At 42.8% G+C, this 21,940-nt stretch overlaps 1 protein-coding gene across 7 annotated transcripts in view; it reads left to right on the top strand.

The window, feature by feature from the left end:
* GOLIM4 (golgi integral membrane protein 4) overlaps positions 1-21,940 on the top strand; it is an 88,304-nt gene that overhangs the window by 48,266 nt on the left and 18,098 nt on the right. For 4 of the 7 annotated variants that reach the window (XM_017346894.3, XM_017346897.3, XM_008266447.4 and 1 more), the window contains exons 2-9: positions 2,546-2,620; positions 3,917-3,966; positions 5,514-5,567; positions 8,326-8,476; positions 12,237-12,319; positions 12,835-12,918; positions 17,273-17,461; positions 21,199-21,528. In XM_017346894.3, coding sequence (XP_017202383.3) covers positions 2,546-2,620; positions 3,917-3,966; positions 5,514-5,567; positions 8,326-8,476; positions 12,237-12,319; positions 12,835-12,918; positions 17,273-17,461; positions 21,199-21,528 — 1,016 coding nt within the window. The remainder of the gene's footprint in view (positions 1-2,545; positions 2,621-3,916; positions 3,967-5,513; positions 5,568-8,325; positions 8,477-12,236; positions 12,320-12,834; positions 12,919-17,272; positions 17,462-21,198; positions 21,529-21,940) is intronic. The other 3 variants (XM_017346895.3, XM_070073191.1, XM_017346896.3) reach the window with 1 other exon arrangement.

Genomic DNA, 21,940 nt, shown 5'->3' on the forward strand with positions numbered 1-21,940 from the left:
TTGACTACTTTGCCCCTTCTACTTAAATAATGGACATACTTAATGACTTCCAGTCTATAATGTGTGCAGTTAATGCATCAGATTCCCTTTTAACTGGCATGTTTATGTTCCAGTAACCTTCTACCCAAACCTGGAGAACTTTGGCCAGTGGATTAGTGTTGAGAGAATGCTTTTCCTTCCAGCTGCAGAGTGCAGGTGTTCCTGTACTTGCCTCTGTTATATCAGATAGTACTGTAATTTTTCTCCCCGTCATGTCTCCCCACCTGCCTGAAACTATTAAAGACTGTGAGCGCACAGTCTTCATTTAGAAAAGCCCTATAGAGTTCATCTTTAACAGAGACAGAGAAACAGATCTTTGATTCACTGGTTCACTCCCCAAATGTCTGCAATGGTTGAGGCTGTGCTAGAGCTAGGGCTAAGAGCTAGGAGCTGGGAACACAGTCCAGGTCTCCATGCAGGTAGCAGGAACTCAGTTACTTGAGTTGTCAACTGCTGCCTCCTAGAGTCTCCTTTGGCAGGATGATGGAGTCAGGAGCTAGAGTTGGATATTGAACCCAGGTATACTGTGGGTGCAGATGCTTAACCATGAAGCTAAATGCCTGTTACCCACATAGTGCTAATCTTTATGCTTTTCCTGTCTTACTGCAAACATCAGTCAGGATAACATTGTTGATTCCAATCCAAGAAATCTTTTGCTTTTAATAGAATTTTAGAATTGACCAAGGGACTTACGGAATTACAGCCGAGCATTATAAATTACAATTAACCTTTAGTATAATTTCCTACTTTTTTCTGGGTACAGAGTAGGGGCTCAATAAATATGCAGTTGTATTGAAGCTTTTTATGATGATGGTACAGGAGGAAGTGATCATCTGGTAATAGAATAGGAGCTCGGGTAGGAAGGAAGGAAGGGGGAAAGAGTCATTACAATGACTGGCCGAGATTGCCTGGAATAGGCGTCCCGTCAGGGGAATGCCCATGTAAGTGTGGGTGATCACAGGCATCCTAGGAGTTACAGAGATGATTGCAGAGGTTTGAGTAGAATTAGGGCCCATGATCATAGCAGATGGAGCCCTGGGGAGGGATGGTTTGGTGCACCCAGGAGATGATGGCCATGTTGGAAGAATGACCACAGTAGCTGGTAACTGGCAGCTGTGATGACGAGGAAAGTGCAGGGGCAGAGGCAGCAAATCCTTTCAGCAGCAAGGGACTGTAGCAGGGGTGAGGAGGGGAGTTGCTGGTGCCATGACGACTTTGGCTACAGCTGGTAGTGTTGGGCTGACTGCTCTTTATATTGTTACATGGTCAACTGGTGATGGATGATTAAATTGTATGTAGCCATGGGAAGCTTGTGACCAGCAAAAGAATGGAGTTCAGGTTTGGCTTAGCTCCCCAGGGAATGAGATCATATGTAATCATCATGCTGAATAAACAGTATTCAAACAGTACATCAGAAATTTCATTTATTTACTCCTCCTCTCCCCTCATTGTCTGCCCCAGACCCTCTGAGGAGCTGAGTTCTCTTTTCCTGTATTAAATCTGAGACAGACTTGGTTACTTCTTTGGCTTCTCTAAGATTACAAACAAGACAAAACAAAACAAAAAGAAAACTTCCTCAAACTCTTAGTGACTTGTCTTGGTTAGCAGTCTCAGTTCAGTAATTAGGATGTCTGGTCTCAGTGCAGGGTAATAATAGGTCTTTTATTCATTCAGAGGTAGGGCCTCTCCCTCGCCTCCAGCTCCTGCTCTGCCCATGCGAGAGGGCTGCTTCTCCCTGACTCCCCAGCCCTTCTGTTCTTCCTGCCTTACTCACAGGGCACCATATGGATGAGTGGGGAGGGGAGATAAAGGCAGGGGAGGTCTCATAGGATGAACATCAGAACACTATGGTTTCCCATGGGTCACAGCAGATGGTGATCTGGCTCATTATTTCATGGGCATTTTAATGGGTTCTTTGGACAGTCCCCCTTCTTCCATTTCTCTGTGTTCTCTCACCTTGCTGCGGGAGCCAGGGGTTACACTTTGTCTTCTTGCATCATGGTGGCATGCAGCTGAGGTTTCCTTACCATCCAGGCAGCCTGAATTCAGAGGCAGATCACCTTGACTTTGCAGTACTTACGGGGTGGAAGCACTCATTTACTGCTCAAGAGGGAGGCAAGAACTGGGAATGCAGATGTGGGGGTAACTCCAGTGCAGATGGTGGTTGAGGTCAGGAGAGTAGATACAGTTGCCCAAGAAAGACCTTGAACCTCAGACAGTGTTGCATGTAGCAGGCTGGAGAAGGACCCGGAGCTGCTGGAGAAAGCAGAAACTCAGTTCAGAGTATTAGCAAAAGGGCAGGCTGTGGGACAGTCAGCCGCATGACAGTCATACCCTTCTGCATGTCTTCGTTACCCAGAATGTGGAACTTCTAATGCATTTGCTTTCATTTTAATTACATATTAAAGTAGAGGACCTGCAGTGTTCTTTTCTGTTTTGAAAATTGATGTTAATCTTACTTTGAATTCCTAACTTGTCAAATATAAATTTTAACTTTTTTTTCCAGTTGTGTATGAACACAGATCAAGATTAGAAAAATCATTGCAAAAGGAAAGACTTGAACACAAGAAAGCCAAGGAAGGTAAAGAAATAATGCTATTTGTGTTCCATGTTTTCTCATATTCTTCTTTGAAGTCTTATGTAGTTGCTTTACTATACTTTTTGCTAGATACTTCTCAAATCAGCTCAAAGGCAATGTTGCAGCTGGAGAGGGAATGAGGTGTCAGGCAATAGGTTAGGCACTGCACAGTAATTTCTGCTCAAGGTTGGAGTTAGAATCTTTGATTCAGTTGGTGCCACCTTGAGGTAGTTCATATATGAACTATATATATGTATAATATACATATTATACATATTATACATATAACTTCAAAGATCATACGTAGCTTTTCATCTGAATATCACACAGGTATATTACTAATTCCTAGAACTTTTGTTCACAGATATCCAGAAAAAAGGAGTGGAAGAAAGAGCAGTGGCACTGAAACCAGAATATAACAAGCTTTATACACACAGACACACACAGACACACATTTATAGCATAATGGACTGATCACATTGTCTGGTATATTTTAAGTTATGCACCTGTCCTTTTCTCATGAAAGCTTTTATTGGCACGACTTACTGGTTCAGTTTGAAAAAGTAACATTTAGTGCATATATTAGGCAGTGGGATTGATTTTTCTCAGAAATTTTCTGCAAATCATTGACCTCATATAGTTTGTGAGGTGACATTATCAGTTTTATTTGTATTTGTTCCTGTTTTGTGACACATCTGGAAATTCAAGTTTGGTGTTTCTCTGACTGCCCTGGTGGGGTCCGGGAGGGAGAGTAGGGGAGGACGCTGTGCTGGCCAGGGTGTATTATTGTCCCTTGCATGGAGCCCATGTGAAGAACACAAGTTTTAGCACCACTGAAATGCTTCAGGAGGATTTGGATTTTCATTGTCTTCAAATGCAGAGCGATTTTATAGAGCCATCTAGTGGATAATAAAGTTTTCAGAGCATTACAGATGGCTTGGGCGGCTGGATTTCTCCTCGTGGGTCCTGAAGGAGTTGAGTGTGCCATCTAGTGGGGAGCTATAAATCACCTGTCAGATGCGCTTTCATCCCACAGACTGTGCACTTTTAATCAGTTGGTTATAGTGCGGAGTTTGTTGATGCAAAGATTCACAGCTTTAAGATAAAGAGGGATGTTATATTTCATTTCAGTTCTCTCTAAAGCATTGGGAGGCAAAAAAGAGATATAAAATTGCCAGGTAGATAGTTTTAAGGCCAAAACATCTTTGCAAGTTTAAGTAAAGTTTGCCTTTATCCTTTCAGATGTGTAAAATTGTCACAGTGAATTAGCTCACACTATACTTTCTCCATTTGTCCTAGATTTTCTTGTTTACAAGTTAGAAGCACAAGAAACCCTAAATAAAGGAAGGGTAAGTTTTGTTCTGTTTTGTTCCTTGATTTGTGTTCATGAAACACGAAGGGGCGGGAAATAGAGTGGCAACATCTTTTCTCTGTTGACCACTGGGATTGTGGGACTGAGATACATTTTTTCTGCTACCAAAATATTCTAAGAGGAAAGCCTTATTAGTTTTAAGTTTCTTTTAAAACCTGCCTTCTCACATTATTGATGATAGTGACAAATTGAGAGTAGTTTCAACATAAAGATCTTATTTTTTATGCATTTTTACTTGTATTCTCGCTTTTCTTTAGAATATATTATTTATTTTGGTTTACCTTTGCCTGTGTAACCTCTGACACAAGACCTGGCTTCTAGTTGCAGTTAAGAACATTTGTGAAATGATTGAACAAGTGAGTGAGTGAGTCTAGCGTTTAAGAATATTTTAGAAGACCAAATTACCTGCAGGAATTACCTACTCTTGCCCTAAGGAAAATACAAGAGCATTAGTTGAGTAAAGTTCTGGTACCTTGGGGTATTAAAACCAAGAAAACAGTTCTTTGGATAGCCTGGGATGCTATCAACTTTCAACTCTTACTTGCTTTTAAAGGCCTTGACCAAGTCTGTTTTTCACTCTATTGTACATGTTTGTGATACCGTTTCCTTACACACTAATGTAGCAAAGTAGTAAACCCAAATGATAAGCAAAAGATGCAGTTCCTTGTAGAAGTTGCGAAAATATGAGAAGGAGTTCACGAGTGCACTTGTGCTGGCTGTGGAGTCAGGCAGCGAGTGTGCTGAGTCACATAGAGCCACATAGCGTGGTGGCAGGCACGTTCCAGGTGTCTGTGTATGGCTGCCCTGTGCACTTGTGTGTGGTCCAGGTGTGGGGACACCCCAGCATCCTACAGGGGCCTAAAGATCCACGCCTGAACCTGGAGCTCAGAAGGGGAAGTTCAGCCACGTAGGCTCAGATATCAGCCCTGGCTCTGCCGCCTTATGAAATGTTGCCCTTGGGCTGCTCCTTACTCCTTCTCAGCTTCTCACTCTGTAACAGTCTCATTAGGTAAAGTCAAGTGTGTAGAATTTGTTACCCACTGAAGTTCAGGGCAGGAAAGTACCTCTTCTCTTCCCTCTCTTGCCAAACTTGTGAGGCCTGCTCCTGCTGGATTTGCCTCCTTGACCTTGAGCACCCAGTGCAGGGGATTGGTCACATACAGTGACTGAGTCAGGACAAGTTCCTCCTCATGCTGGGCTTCAGTTCTTCTGTAGATGAGAACTGAAACTAAATTATCTCTCAGGACCCTGTCCACCTAGCATTTTAGGATTCCATGTTCTGTGTTTTCATCATGAAAATATAGCAAACCTATGGGAATGCTCAAAGTTTGCTTCTGTTATTAAATGGATGGCCCCAAGACATCCTGGATCAAGCATAGAGTTCATGAGCTTACATAAGAGAAATAAATTACAAGGGAGAGAATTTTATTAAGAGCTTTAAGCGTGTATATCAAGAGAACTGGATTAGGCATCTTGGTATTGACGGATTGACTGATTTATTTGTTCATTTATTTTGATTTACAGCAAGATTCCAACAGCAGATACAGTGCATTGAGTGTGCAGCATCAAATGTTGAAAGTGAGTAAAGTTGTTCTCCCTGAGGAAAATAAAGAATTCACTAATATTTGAATGATTAATGGTCTTTAAAGTAGTTAAAAAAGTAAACAGAGAGTTGACTTTTTCTGTAACGTGGTGTGCTAAAGTCACATTTGGCGAAAAATGTAGTGCTCCACCCTAGTTATCATCTGATTACAAAGAATGTATTTAATACATTATACATTTTCTTACATGTCAGGCTCTCTGCTCACCTACTTTTTAATTTTGTTCTTGTCTTTGTCCTGTAAAGATTTTTGTTTGTTTCATTTCTTACAGTAGCTTTCCTTAGACAGTTTCTTTTATCTTAGACAGACTGGAGACTGTGGAGCTATTAAAATACTTCCCTTGTGTTGCTATTATTAAAAACTGGCCTTTTACCTACTATAGGAACACAATTTATTATTTAAAGATTCTCCTTCCGTGGTCCTTGAGAAAACTCATTATAGTGTGTCAGGAAGATGAGAGAGGGAGAGGGAGGTTTTCTGTCCCATTGGAAGAGATGAGCAGCGGACCGTGCTGTGCAGTGTGCAGATGATGCTGTGGTCTCCACCGCGGGCCAAGCCCCCAGCCTTTTGGGTGGCATTGTCTTCCCCCCACATCAGTAGAGCATGTGCTTTTTATTGAAACCAGAACCTTTCCTGTTATCAACAGTGCAATGCAGACCCTCCTTTCCATTGAACGTTTGGAGACTATAGAGTATCCGTAGATTGTGATTACAGTGTGAGATTATAAGCAGAAATAGAGTAAATAAGAATCACTTCTATGAACAATCAATGTACTATTTCCCCAAAAGGGGAAACAGCCTTTTCTTTTTGAAACCTTGTTATTAGGAAGACTGAAAACCAAAGAAGAGAAATCAGATATGATCAGCCCTCTGTATCTGCAGGTTCTCCATCTGTGTATTTAACCAACTTGAAATGAAAATATTCAACAGGGGTTATGCCGCCACCTGTAATGCCAGCATCCCATGTGGGTGCTGGTTCCTGTCTCGGCTGCTCCACTTGTGATTTGGCATCCTGCTAGTGTGCCTGGGAAAGCAGTGGAGGACAGCCCACATGCATGAGTCCCTGCACCCATATGGGAGACCTGGAGGAAGCTCCTGGCTGCAGCTCAGCCCAATCTTGGCCATTGTAGCCATTGGGAAATAACCAGCAGGTGGAAGATCTCTCTAATCTCTCTCTGTCTCTATCTCTCTATCTCTGTCTCTATCTCTATCTCTCTTACTCTGCCTTTCAAATAAATAAGTAAATCTTTTTTTAAAAAAGAGAGTATTGGGAAAAATTGCACTATTTACAGGCTTTTTCTTGCCATTAATCCTTAAACAATATAGTATAACAACTATTATGTAGAATGTTATATTGTCTGATGTTATAAGTACTCTTGTGGTGAATTCAAATATGGTTAAAAGTTATGTGCAAATAATATACCCATTTTACATGAGAGATTTGCACAGTCTTGATTTTGATATCCAAGATGGGTCCTGGAACCCATCCCCCTCAGATATCACAGGGCCATTGTATGTTGCTGGGAAAGTGTGACTTGGAAGAGGAAACCTGGAAAATCTGTGGAGGGATGATTTTACCAATTAGCTTTACCTTGTTTCCATGGTAATTTGGGTCCCTGGGAATCTCCCCAGACCCTTCCCTTTTCTATCTCCCATGGAAACTTCTTGTTGTTTACGTTGATGGAAAAAAATTGAGGGGAGATTTATTTTTTGGCCATGATCCCAAACTATTCATTTGAAATAAAGAGGAAATGGAAGGGAGCAACACAAATTAAAAGTAACTTGAGAAAAACATAGCCTAGTTCTTCATTTCTCTTTATTTTTCTTGGAAGAAAGAGGCTGTGCTCCTAAGAAGTAGACTTTTTTTTTTTTAACAAATTTATTTAAGGTATACAAATTTCGTGTATTTCAAATATACAGATTTAGGAACATGGTAATACTTCCCACCCTACCCTCCCTCCTGCCCACACTCATACTCTTCCCCCTCCTCCTTCTCCTCTTCCCTTTCTTAATTAATTCCCTTACTTAATTTTTATTTTCAGTTTACTTTATACCCACAAGATTAACCCTACACTAAGAGTTCAATGAATAGTAAGAAAAAAAAAAAGTTTACAGAGCTGTAAACAATCATTGAAGATCAAGATGTCAATTTCATTCCTATTACATTACATATTTAATACTCTATTATTGCTACAGATCAGGGAAAACATACAGTATTTGTCTTTTTGGGACTGGCTTATTTTGCTAAATTAAATGGTTTCCAGTTGTATCAATTTTGTTTTATTGATTTTGTTGCACAAGACAGGATTTCATTCTTCTTTATGGCTGAGTATGGCATCTATATACCATAATTTCTTTATCCAGTCATCAGTTGATGGACATCTGGGTTGACTCCACATTTTAGCTGTTGTGAGTGAAGCTGAAATAAACATGGGAGTACAGATAACACTTTTATATGCTGATTTCATTTCCCTTGGGTAAATTCCCAGGAGTGAGATTGCTGGGTCATATGGTAGATCTGTTTTCAGCTTTCTGAAGTATTGCCATACTGTCTTCCACAATGGCTGCAATCAACAGTGGGTGAGAGTGCCTTTTTCCCCACTTCCTCACCAGCATTTATTGCTTGTTGATTTCGGTACGAGAGCCATTCTAACTGGGGTGAGGTGGAGCCTCCAGAAACAGGCTCTGCTGTAATCCAGAGAGTGCGCATCTCTGCTCAAGTGCTTCCCTTTGCAGAGCCAACACGAGGAGCTGAAGCAGCAGCACAGCGACCTGGAAGAGGAGCATCGCAAGCAAGGGGAAGACTTCAGTAGGACGTTTAATGAGCACAAGCAGAAATACCTGCAGCTTCAGCAAGAAAAAGAGCAAGAGCTGTCTAAGCTGAAAGGTATTTGGAAGTCAAGTATACATAAGCATTCCTGCTAATGTTTCACTGGAACAACAGACTTGGTTTTTGTCTGGTCTTTGACATTTATCCTGTGGCCTTTTACCAGCCAGTTGCTTCTTGGTAACATTTCACACTGACCCTTGTCTCTTTGGGTTTGTTCAGAGAAGCAGAATAGAATACTTAGTGTATTCTATTATGTCTTAGTGGGGCACATGGCCGTGTGCAGCAAGGTAATTCTTCTGTGTACATAGCCAGACATTTAACATCTTTGACCCAACTCAAAAATTGCTCCACATATTTCTAAAAATCCCCAACAGGGCAGAGTGACTTCCCGTTGATTGCTGCCTATAGCTGCAGAGAGCTCAGGGCCTACATGCAGACTGCCCAGGCAAATCTTGACTTCTTCAGTTACTTGCTGCGTGGCCCTGGGCAAGTTGCGTACTCACCATGTGCTTCATCATCCTGCTCTGGAAAACGGAAATAATCGTGTAAAGTGGCACCTCATCAGGTAGTGTGAGAATTAAATGATTTATGCAGAGCATCTAGAATAGTTCCTGGCACAGGGTGCATTAGCTACCAACAACGTCAATGTCAGGCATTTTCATAGCAGTAGGGAACAAAAATGTATCTCTTCTCTTAGTTTTTTTTCAGTTCTGGAAGCCAGGGCAGTCTCTAAGCAAATACATAAATGCTAAATAAGTTTGAACTATGAGAATGGTTATAAAACATACTTGGTGTTTGCAGAAATGATGGTGCAACCCAAATGAAGCCTGGTTAATTGTCCTGTGGCAAACAGTTGGCTTGTTATGGTAACGAACTGTGTTTGCATAAGGAGCCATCATGAAGGGAAGCTGGGTGATGGGTCAGAGTTAAGCTGTAACCCGGGCAGTATTGCAGATGGTGAAGGTGGTCTAGGTAGAGCTGGGCCATGTGTCAGTAGATGATACCCTAAAAATGTGGCCCTGCAGAGTCTATGGCTTGTTGGTGGTCTGGCAGGTGGTGAGCGGTTGTTGGGGATCACAAAACAGAGAATGGAAGACAGACTGAACATCAGAAATCCTCAAAGTCTGCCTGAAACAAGGGCCTCCAGGGTCGGACAGTGCTGGCCATGCCTGGAGAGCTACACCTGTGTCTGGAGAGGAACACGCCCTTTGGCTTACTGCCTGTGCCATTCAGTATTAGCCAAGCTGAGTAAACACATTCAGTTATAGTGATAACAAGTTGACTTATGAAGGAATAAGAAATACAGTTTTCTAGGTGCTGGATTTGTATTTGTCATACTTTAAGAATTTTATGTGTTTTAGCAATATCCCCTAATGGCATGTTTTCTTTTATCTGCTCTCTGCTCTAGTTCTTTTTTTTTTTTTTTTTTTTTTTTTTTTTTGACAGGCAGAGTGGACAGTGAGAGAGAGAGACAGAGAGAAAGGTCTTCCTTTGCCGTTGGTTCACCCTCCATTGGCTGCCGCAGCCGGCGCGCTGCAGCCGGCGCACCACGCTGATCCGATGGCAGGAGCCAGGTACTTATCCTGGTCTCCCATGGGGTGCAGGGCCCAATGACTTGGGCCATCCTCCACTGCATTCCCTGGCCACAGCAGAGAGCTGGCCTGGAAGAGGGGCAACCGGGACAGAATCCGGCGCCCCGACTGGGACTAGAACCCAGTGTGCCAGCGCAGCAAGGCGGAGGATTAGCCTAGTTCTCTTTTTTTAAAAAAGTTCATGTATAGTAAAATTTTAACAAATTATACATAGAAGAAAACAGAACAATGGAAAATTAAGAGGACATACATAGTTCAAGCCCTAGAACCCAGTCTGAACTTACTAGCACCCGGTTCAAAAGAAGATCACAGGGCCCTTGTCACCAGAAAATACTGTAGGAGAGAGCAAGAAAAGCACATTAGAAGAAGGCACTCAAAGGCTTCTGAAACAGCAGCGTATAGGTGGTGCCTTTGACACTTTGTAAGCAAGTTCCACATCAGCACTGTGGATTATGATCCTTGAAAGATGCTTTCAACACTAAGTGAGAGCGTTTTGTGGTTGACGCAGCTCAGCAGTGGCTAACCAAGGTGTGAAGTCCCGTGGTCCTTGGTTGTTTCATGTGATGCAAGGAGAGAATTTAGAACTCCTGGTGAGCATGCAGGACAGATGTAGACTTAGATAATTACTCCCGATCATCATCGCTAGAATAGCTGACACTGAACAGTTGTTGATCACGTGTCAGTACCAAGTGAAACTCTTCATGTGGATTGTTTTTTTAATTCTTTAATAATTAACACCTTGTAAGGTAGGCATTGTGTTTAGCCTCATTTAACAGATGAAGAAATTGAAACCTGCTGAAGTTAAGTTACTTGGCTTGAGGTAAGGCAGCAAAGGCACAGGTGCCACTGACTTTAGGTTTATTATCTGAAATTGCTTTAAACACTAGCAATGTGTGTGTAATTCCAAGTGCATCTGTGTGTGTGTTAGATGCAGCCCCATCCAGCAATGACATGTAAGGTCCTCTTGGATTGCCACTGGGGTCATGTTCTAACCTTTGAGAGAAACCATTGTTACCTGGAGGTGGACAGCCTAGGCACTGGTCACATTGCCACATTGTTCCTGATCTCTCTCCCAAACCCACTCACCAAGCCAGTGTCCAAGGATCAGACAGGGACTGTGAAAATATGCCCAGAAGATATGATGAGAAATGGTGACTGACCCATTTCCTTCAGCACTGGGTGTAACCTGGAGAGTTAGGCTGTTGTCCTGCAGGGGATTGATGCTGTTTAGGGACAGTTTTCCCTGCTTATTAGTTCAGGTTTATGCCTGTTGTCCCAGGAAGAGTATCAAAAGCACCCCTGTTCATTCTCAGAAGTATTTGCATTGCAAAATGAATGACATGGTTATTTTGTCACCACTCAGCTCTGAATGTTGTTGCATGCAAATTGGCCTATTGTTGCCAAATTTGATTGATGCAAATTGTGTAAATGATGACAACCATTCAAATATGGACTCTGTTTAGTCCAACACTGCAATGGCAAAAAAAAAAAAAAGGTATGGGTTACATTTAGCCCAACAGCCACCAGTTCAAAATATCCAATGTCCAGATACAGGGAATGTGGGAAAATTACTAAGATGGTAGGAGGTGATTTGGGAATCTTTAAGTGGAAGAATCTCTCTGATTAGTAGGGCTCTGGAGGGGAAATTTTAAAACGTCACAGTGACTGCAACAGTCTCACATTGTAGCCCTGAAAGTAGACTTAGGACCAGTCAGGAACTTAATGGTAGGAGAAAGAAAAAATTAATTGGAATTTTTCAACAGATAAGTTGGGCTTCTCTCTGTCTCTTATTTCTTAAGTTGCCTTTGTGAATGAAATACCTTCTGGGGGCTATGAAAATTATTCGTTCTGTGAGAAAAATGGTCTGTATTTTCTAATAACTCTTTTTAACTTGTGGAGAGGTAATATTGAAACCACTCTGGCTATTATGTCTTATTCATATGGACTTGCTTATTAACAGAAGTATTTCATTTTTAACTCCTGAGTAATTAAGATGTTCTTACCTTTTGTCAGAAATGAATAGCTTATTTAAAAGTATTTAAATGATTGAACTAGCTTGTATTGAGATGTCCAACTGAATCCATTCCTTCTCCCAATATGATATGGAATATTACACTGTCAGGATTAAAAAGCCTGCAATTAAATTATTGGAGTCTTAATATGTGAAAATAACTGGATCTAAAACCCTGAAGCCTTTCTGTGTGATTTTTCTTTTTCTAAAATAGAAACGGTGTACAATTTGAGAGAAGAGAATAGACAGCTGAGGAAAGCACACCAGGACATACACACACAGCTTCAGGATGTCAAGGTAAAATACAGCCAGGCATTTGACCTCTGAGAGTTTTTGCTCGCTTTGCTGTGTGGGATGACTTGAGAGGTCACTCCCTGACTGACCTGCTCTGCCAATCCTGGTTATTATTGTGAGCTTCGCATCAACTGGAGTGTACCTGTTCCCTTTATCAGTTTGGCATTGTCAACTAAAAGGTGATCTGAAAATCTAAATGCTTTCATTAACTGCAATTTTCATTGCTAGGTGGATGCATTTTTAAAAACTTTGTATTTACAAAGGTATCTTGGTAATAAAAGATTTAATTCCTTTGGTTTTATTTCATTGTAATGGTTATGATTTATCTGGGTAGCACATTTTAGATTTGGGAGTATCACCTGAATCTGTCTTCTTTCTAGAATGATTTTTAAGTCAGATAAATGTTAACTACAACAACAAACAAGCAAGTATCAAAGTATCATTCAGGTTGTCATTTACCAAGGGAGAATTTGCTTTATAATGTTAAAGCTCAACATGTAAAATTCTTTTTTATGTAGCAACAGCATAAGAATTTACTCTCCGAACATGAACAACTTGTAGTGACTTTGGAAGACCACAAGAGTGCACTAGCTGCTGCACAGGTTAGAAGGGTAGCAGCCTCTGCTGGTTCTTTTAAAAGTCTGCTTAACATTTCTGAATTCCTTTATGCATGTAGTCTCTCACAAGCCAGTCTTCAGTGAATCACTTTCGACAGAGCTCTCCTAATCCAAGGACTATGCATGCTTTTAAAATTCAATCAAGAGACTAGTCAGTAAACTTTCACTGGTTCTTTGGTGCATACGGCTGTTTCTACCCCATCCCAGTTCCTATAAGTGATGGTCTAATACTTGCTTAAATAGTAGAAATTGCCTCCACATATATGGTCTTTTGTAGCTATCTGATAAGTGTGAACTCTTGGTGTGGCATCTATAGGATTTTTGATGCTAGGTACCCACCGAAATTACTATCAGACTTTTTCTTGAATCCCTTTAGCCACACAGCCAGCATCCCACCTACACACACTGCTGTTAAGACTAGGCTTCTGTGCTGCTGCTCAAATTACAGAATAGAAGATAAATCAATAGAGAAGGAAAAAGAAGAGTTGTGATCTTCATTTGTTCATAGCCTGGAACAGCCCCTGGCACAAGGCAGGCCCTCGGTACATATTTACTGAAGGACTGAGTGAGTGTATGCAAGTGTGGAGAGCTGAATGAATCGATAGCATACTGAGTGCTTTACAGCTTCTAGCAGAAGCAGAGAGACAGGAATGGCTGGCTCAGTCACTGCACAACCAGGTCCTCACTTCTGTTTTTGGAGGGACTGTGAGAAAAGGGCAAAGGGAAACACACTGTCTGTGTTCCCCAAGAGACCAGGTTATTATTTTTTTGTCTCTTAAAAATTATTAAGGGCAAAAGTCTATTCATTCCTGACCCTTTTTGGAGGCTGTAGCTTCTGTGTTTCTGGGACCTCTTTCTAAAAGAGTCATTCATGTGTGTCTCCCTACTAAACTGCAGCTTTGGGGTAGCTTTTTCTTTCTCTTGTATATAAATTAAATTAACCTTAGAGGAGGTTATTTAATTTCAAACTTTATTAGGTTTTGTCATGTTATTTTATTTAAGGCTATGCTTCATGCTTTACAGTGTGACAAAAGGATTTGAATACTCAGCTATAGTGGCTAAAAATATTAGACTAAATGACAGCTTGAAAATCTATAAAAATATAAGTAAAATAATGCAACAAAAACCAAATTCCCTGGTAAGCACTTAGGCAGCCAGTATTGCTGATGGAGGTTTGCTGTAAAAATATTTTTTTTTACATAACCTGTGTGTAGTTTTATTTTTCATTGTATGTCTTTTTTGGCAGGGTCCTTAATGTTTGTTCTGCCTTTTTTTTTAATAGTTATACCAGAATTAGGTACCTGACTTAATTAGAGCCATGTCTTTCAGTTTCGGCTGCTATTACAAAATACCATAAGCCAGGTGGCTAATAATCTACAGAATTTTCTTTTGTATTATTTTTTAAGGTTTGGTTATTTATTTGAAAGGCAGAGACAAAGGGAGAGATAGGGAATTCCCATCCACTGGGAAACTCCCCCAAATGCCTATGATGGCCAGGGCTTGGCAAGACTGAAACCAGGGGCCAGGAACTAATCCAGGTCTTCTACTTGGATGGAAGGTTATCCAAGTACTCAAGGCACAACCTGCTGCCTCCTAGAGTGTGCATAAGCAGGACGCTGGAATCAGGAGCCAAGGCTTGAACCCAGGCTCCTGACCTGGGATGCAGGAGTTCCACATGGCATCTCCGAACACTCACCCCCTAAACAACAGTTTATTTCTCATTGTTCTGGCAGTTGGAAGTTCTAGCACAGTCAGTCTGATGAAGGCCCTCTTACCATTTGCAGGCTGCTGACTTGTCCTTGTGTCCCCTCGTAGCACAGAGAGCCTGGGAGAGCTCCCTCTAATCCCATTCATGAGGGCTGTCCCCTCGTGAGGTAGTGACTTCCTAGAAGCCCCAGCCCCTGACACTGTCACACTGGCTGGGGGTTAGGATTGCGGGATATGGATTTTGGGAGGACACCACATTCTGTCCTAAACACTGTTTTAAACTTCCTCAAGTCTCCTTGGGGAACAAATGCTATTTCAGACACCTGCATGCAAATCATCTCAGGAGATTCTGGCTTGGCAGCCTGATTTTTAAATGAGGCTGAGGATTTTATGGGATCTTCACGATCTTGTGAGTTTTATAACATTGTGCCCTTTTATAACTAAATAAATTGAGATGAAGAGAGATGTCAAGTAACTCACCCCACAACAGGGACTAGAACTAAGTTTGAAGCTCAGGTACTCCTGGACTTGAAAGTCACGTCAGCTCCTCAGGAATCAGGTCTGAGAGCCCCCCATCACAGTCCCCTGGGCCTCGCTCCAGACCTTGCCCAGGAACTACATCTTAAACCTGGTCCTGCATGCATACTGATGTCAGAGAACTACATCAGGACTGCCTGCACAGATGATAGACCGAGAAGGAAAAGAAAGGAAGAGTAGGGCTGCGTTTTGTGTGTTTCTGCATCGTGCCTGGAAAGTATTCCAAGTGTGACTATGTGGATGTCAGTTTTTTTCCTGTGACCTACACAGTTGTTTTGCACGTGTTTTGATAGATTCCTGAGATAAGGACCTTTTACCAATTATAAAAAGACACTCTCCTGAGACAGGTTCAGCAAGCAGCCTTCTTCACCTTTGTGTAAATTAGATGCAGAATTGTGTCTCTTCATTGAGGTGGAAGAGCAGTGTGGCGGGGTGCAGGGCTGGTCAGGGCTGGTTCCAGCCCCACTCACCGGCTGTGTCGGGCGCAGTGAGGGAGGAGGTCCTGTCTGGGGAGCTTGTTAAGAGAAAGATTTCAGTGTTCTTTGGATGTGCTTATGTAAGTATGTTTACAGAATTTCTCTCTTCGGGGTAGCAGTGCCGGTGTATGTATGGTGAGATATATGTTTACACAATTTCTATTGACTTTCTTAAAGTAATGGATTTCTGTGCCTTTCTGGCTCCTTGTATTAAAAACATTACAAATATGTACATACCCTACAACGTATATGCCCAAATACACCTTTATGAGAATATTTTAGTCCTCTATCTGTATTAGTGCCTTTGTCATGTCACAAGAAAAAGGTATTCAAAATTGCAGAATAAAAATCCAGCCTGGTTTCATGCCTATGTCACTGCTTCCCACCCCCCCCCCCAAAAAAAAATTACCCACCGAGCACGATATCAGCATTGTAATGTGGGGGACACTATTAGAGCACAGGTGAACTGGGAGGAAAAAGGTAGCCTGAGGGTATTTTTTTTAAAGATTTATTTATTCAAATGGCACAGTTACAGAGAGAGGGAGAGAGAAAGATTGTCTGTCTGTTGGTTCACTCCCCAAATGGCTGCAATGGCTAGGGTTGGGCCACACTGAAGCCAGGATCCAGGAGTTATGTCCATGTCTTCAACCTGGGTGGCAGGAGCCCAGGCACTTTGGCTGCATTTCTCAGGCCGTTAGCAGGAAGCTGGATAGGAAATGGAGCAGCAGGACTCGAACTGGTGCCCCTATGGGATGCCAGCATTACAGGTGGCAGCTTAACACCACAGTGCCAGCCCCATAGAGAGTGATTTTATACACACATATACACATACCCCCTAATTTATTTTAAACCCATGATTTCTTTCATCTGAAAAATGGCCCTCAAATCCTGCTGGTAATATCTAAATATTTGTATAATTGTGTGTTGAGGTTTTTAGTAGATTTTTTTTATTGAGATAAAATAATGATTGTACAACTTTCTTAGTTTTTTTTTTTTTTTTTTTTTTAAGATTTACTTATTTATTTGAAAGGCAGAGTTACAGAGAGAGAAGGAGGGACAGAGAAGAGAGAGAGCTTCCATCCTCTGGTTCACTTCCCAAATGGCCACAAGGGCAGAGCTGGGCCAGGCTGAAGCCAGGACCAGGAGCTTCTTCTAGATCTCCCACCAGAGTGCAGGGCTGTCTGCACTTGGGCTGTCTTCTGCTGCTTCCCCAGGCCATTAGCAGGGGGCTGGATATCGGAAGTGGAGCTGCGGGGACAGGAACCAGCGCCCATATGGGATACCAGCACTGTAGTGCTGACCTCCACAACTGTCTTTTAATAATGATATTTATAATAGAAAACTATGTGCAAAAGGTCTGACTTCGTTTTCTGTCATAGCGTGGGAAACTAACAGTCTGTTTTAGATATGTTTTCTGTTTCCTTTAACTCTAAATCTAACCTGCATGTGCTCAGCAATGGTTCGGCATGTCTGAGGAGGAATGGCTGCTGCATGGAAACCATCTGCATATTTGCCTAACCTCTGTTTCCGTACCGTGCCTTTGGCCTTCCAGGGAACCCCTGTGTCTGTTTATCAGTGATGTCTTTCTTCCCTCCTCACATTGTACAATTTGCGTGCAGACCCAAGTTGCGGAATATAAACAACTGAAAGATACTCTGAACAGGATTCCAAGCTTTCGAAAGCCTGACCCAGCAGAGCAGCAGAACGTCAGCCCTACCCAAGCGGCACATCCCCCGCAGGGTTACAATGAAGCAAGGGCGAGGCCATCCGCAGAACCTCGGGCAGAACTTCGGGCAGAACCTCGGGAGGTAAGAGGCGAGAATGGGGAATCCCGGGTCAGGGCACTTTCCCTGTCAAGCTAATGGCTGCCAGCATTGCCTGCTCTTCCTGCAGAGCAGGGTGTGGATCACACCCCCCAGTAGGGCTTGTTAAATGCAGATCGCTGGGCCCTGGCTCCAGAGCATCCGATTCAGTTAACTGGAGGTGAGGCCCAGGGCTTTGCATTTCTGACTGATTCGGGTGGTTTGGGGAGCACAATTTGAGAACAGCTGCTGTGCTATTACATGGGAAAACTTCACTGGCTTTGTACATTATGCAAGTGAGTTTGTCTTAAAGGAGCTGCCGTGTCTGCATTTCTGAAGGCTGGTTATTTGTTACTTTTTTTTTTTTTTTTTTTTTTTTTTTTTTGTGGGCGTAGGGTGAGAAGATTAGATGATCATGAGGACACTGTGTGACAGCCCACTCAAGTGTTAGAGTTGATATGTCTGAACTTGGTGCCCTGCTCAGTCTGCACAGAATGTGTCCAGATCTGTAGTGAAGCACTTGCCTGTCAGGGTGTGAGTGCTAGTCTCATAATGCAGCCTTCCAGTCTTCATCATGAAAATTAAGCTTGTCATAAGAGGGACATCAAAAGTGATCTCCTCTTTATCATTAATTCTTATAAAGTTGTTTCTGCAATCACATTTAGAATAAAAGATGAGAAATACAGTATCTTTCGCTTGATAAAATTTTTCATAACAGTAACTGTTTGAGAAGACTTGCCTCCATGTTAGTTATGGTCTTATGGAAATGACGAGGTTAATGTGAGTGGACTTCATCTATGAGGGGCTTTGCTCTGTTGAGAACATTCCTTCCCAGACAGGTCCAGCATCCTCACAGATGCATGTTCTTCCTCTGAGTACTTATGTTAACACTGATGCAAGAAAGCATGACCAGATCATTGGCCAGGCACTTGGCTCTGTCCTTGACCCTGGTTTGACTTCTGGTTTAGTGGATTCATGTCGAACTAATCAGAGCTTCTGTCTTCTTTCCATTTGGGAGTGGAAGCTAATAGTTACCTGCACCAACTTTCCTTCCAGGGATATGGTGATGATGAGTAGCAGGTGTTTAAAGGCACATGGCGCTCCTTGGAGAAATACTTCCTGTTGATCCAGGATAGTGTTCCATCACATTGGCCAGATAGTTGCTAACATGTATATATCTAAATGTTGTCCTCAAATGTTTATTACTGATAGGCAGTGCAGTTTCATGTGCTTGGTAATACATCTGCCAATTTCAGAATAGGGTTTCACTTTTATTTTAATTATGGCAGAGTAATCTGACTAAAGAAGCCCCTCCCCCCTTCTCATAAAGAAGGTTAAGGAAGGAACAGGGTGACAGGTTTTTCTATCAATATTCTATCATCTCCCCTCACACCCCACTTTCTAAGCAATGCAGATCATTTAGAGACCTCTGAAACCTGCAGGAAAACTGACTTGAATCAATCAATTTTAGAGGAATATTTTTTTTTTTTTTAAGATTTATTTTACTTGAAAGGCAGAGTTAAAGAAACAGAGAGAGAGAGAGAGAGAGAGAGAGAGAGATATGCTGGTTCACTCCTCAAATGGCTACAATGGCCGGGGCTGGGTCAGGCTTAAGCCACAAGCCAGGAGTATCATCCAGGTCTCCCACATGGGTATAGGGGCCCCAAGGACTTGGGCCATTCTCCGCTGCTTTCCCAGGTGCATTAGCAGTGAGCCAGGTCAGAAGAGGAGAAGCTGGGACATGAACCGGTGCCCATGTTGGGGGGCAGATGGCTGCACCACAACACCAGCCCCACAGGAGTATTCTTAAACAAAGACCTTCCTTTTTTTTCTATGCAGATCTTCTGTATTGACAACACAAAATATTTACCAAAGACTGGTTTATAAAAAACTCCTAATTTAATGCTTGCAAATAATTTTACTGTATTTTGTTTGTTTAATGGGCACTAATTTTAACTAATGTCGTTGTCAGTAATGGCATTCTTTTTTAAAAAAATTGTATTAAATCAAACTAATAAAAACTTCACCCACCTCTTCCCCAATTTGATCTCCTCTTTTTGAGTATTGACAACAGAATTTACATTGAAGAAAATTTTGTAAATATTTCATCACTGGAAATTGGAGGGTTTTTTCATTTTTATTCTAAGGGAAAACATGGTTATTATTGCTTTTGATGGACAAGTTTACTTCTGAGCTGTGGTTTCTTGTGGCTTGACTTTTCCAGGTTATTTAGTGGATTTTTTTTTTTTTTTAATATCAGTTTGAGGGGCCAGCTCTGTGGCACAGTGGGTTAATCCTCCGTCTGCGGCACTGGCATCCCATATAAGCGCTGGTTCTAGTCCCAGCTGCTCCTCTTCCAATCCAGCTCTCTGCTGTGGCCTGGGAAAGCAGTGGAAGATGACCCAAGTGCTTGGGCCCCTGCACCCGGGTGGGAGACCGGGAGGAAGCACCTGGTTCCTGGCTTTGGATTGGCGCAGCTCCAGCCGTTGCAGCCATCTGGGGAGTGAACCAACGGAAGAAAGACCTTTCTCTCTGTCTTTCCCTCTCACTGTCTGTAACTCTACCTCTTAAATAAAATAAAATAAAATCTTTTTTTAAAAAAAAATCAGTTTGAGAGGGTTCACTCCCCATGTCTACAATGGTCAGGGCGGGGCTGGTAAGAGCCAGAAGGTGGGAACTCAATCGGTGCCTCCCACATAGGTGGCAGGAGCCCAGTTACTTGAGTCATTACCACAGCCTCCCAGTGTGTAGGAAGCTGGAGTCAGGAGTCATAGCCAGGATTGAACCCAGGCACTCCAATGTGCAATGTGGGCTTCTTAACTTCTAGGCTAAATGCCTGCCTCTGAATTCTTTCTAAGATGAAATTTTTGCCTACATTAATACTACATTAGGGGTAAGATTATATAATAAAAACTAAGTGATTCCACTTACTTCTTTGAGAGGCAGAGTTACAGACAGAGAGAGGAAGAGACAGAGAAGTCTTTCATCCACTGCTTCACTCCCCAAGTGGCCACATCAGCCACAGTTGGGCTGGTATGAAGCCAGGAGCCAGAACTTCTTCTGTGTCTGTCGCGTGGGTGCAGGGGCCCAAACACTTGGGGGATCGTCCACTGCCATCCCAGGCCATTAATAGAGAGCTGGATAGGAAAAAGAACAGCCGGGACAGGAACTGGTGCTCATAGGGGATGCCAGCGCCTCAGAAGGAGGCTTAACGTACTACGCCACAGCTCCAGCCCCTGCAACCATATTTTTAAAACAGGACTCTATGTATTTATTTTTTAATTAAAAATATTTAAATTTATCTGTTTGAAAGGCAGTTAAACACAGAGAAGGAGAAATAGAGATAGAGAGAGAGAGAGAGAGAGAGATGTCTTCCATCTGCTCATTGAGTACTCATTGCAGGCCTTGCCAGGTCAAAATCAAGAGCCTGGAACTCCATCCAGGTCTCCTCCATGGGTTCAGAGGCCCTAGGACATGGGCTGTCTTCCATTGCTTTCCCAGGTGCATTATAAGGGAGTTGAATTGGAAGTGGAACAGCTGGGATTTGAACCAGCCCCTATATGAGATGCCAACATTGCAGATGGTGGCTTAACCTGCTACACCACAACACTGACCCCTCTATATATTTCTAGATGCTAGGATTTTGCTGCTGATGTAGCCCCCCAGGTGTGGCTGTAAAGAAAAGACATGATATTGGTACTTTTGAAATAAGAGTGTCATTCCCATTGGTGTGCTTGGCCTAGGTGTCTCGACATAATGACGTGTGGCTGAAGCAGCAAGCAATTCCTGGAAGAAGAGACGACACGGACTCTTCTCCCACCCAGAGGGAGGCAGAACGTCAGGCCCCTGCAGAGCCCAACCAGCAAGAAGCGGAGCACAGAGAGGCTGAGGAGCACGGGGTGGAAGAGGAGCACAGAAAGGCCCTGGCAGAGGAGGAGATGGAGCAGGTCGGGCAGGCGGAGCACCTGGAGGAGGAACACGACCCAGCACCAGAGGAGCAGGGCCAGGCGTGGAGAGAACAGCGTGCACCACAGGAAGCAGCCGGCCTTCAGGAGGGGCGTGCTCACGCGGAGGTACAGTGTGTGGGGAATGGGACTCCATGGGTAGTGACGGAAGGAAAACGCCTCCCCTTATATCATGAGCTCCAAACAAAGAAGTGTGATTTCACTGTGGTGGCATTCACGGTGCAGCCGCTTGCGAACCTCAGCAAGCTGGCTGGCATGAGAAAGCAGGGCTGGGATATTAACATGTTCTTCCCTTTATCGGTGGGGCGCTAACGCCTTAGATCCTGGGAGCACCTGCCTGGCCACCTTCCCACTATGCACTCAGGTCCCCTCTTGAGCATCTATGAGTTGGAGAAGGGTCTCATTTTCTATGCCCAAAGGCCTCTTTTTCTGTTCATTCACTGTCTCATTGTGTTGACTGTGGTCCACTCATCTTTGAGGTGATCTTTTCAGGGAGGAACATTCTGCCAATTGGATATGT

This window comes from Oryctolagus cuniculus, chromosome 4 (genome assembly GCF_964237555.1).
Source record: "Oryctolagus cuniculus chromosome 4, mOryCun1.1, whole genome shotgun sequence".
Classification (NCBI taxonomy): domain Eukaryota; kingdom Metazoa; phylum Chordata; class Mammalia; order Lagomorpha; family Leporidae; genus Oryctolagus; species Oryctolagus cuniculus.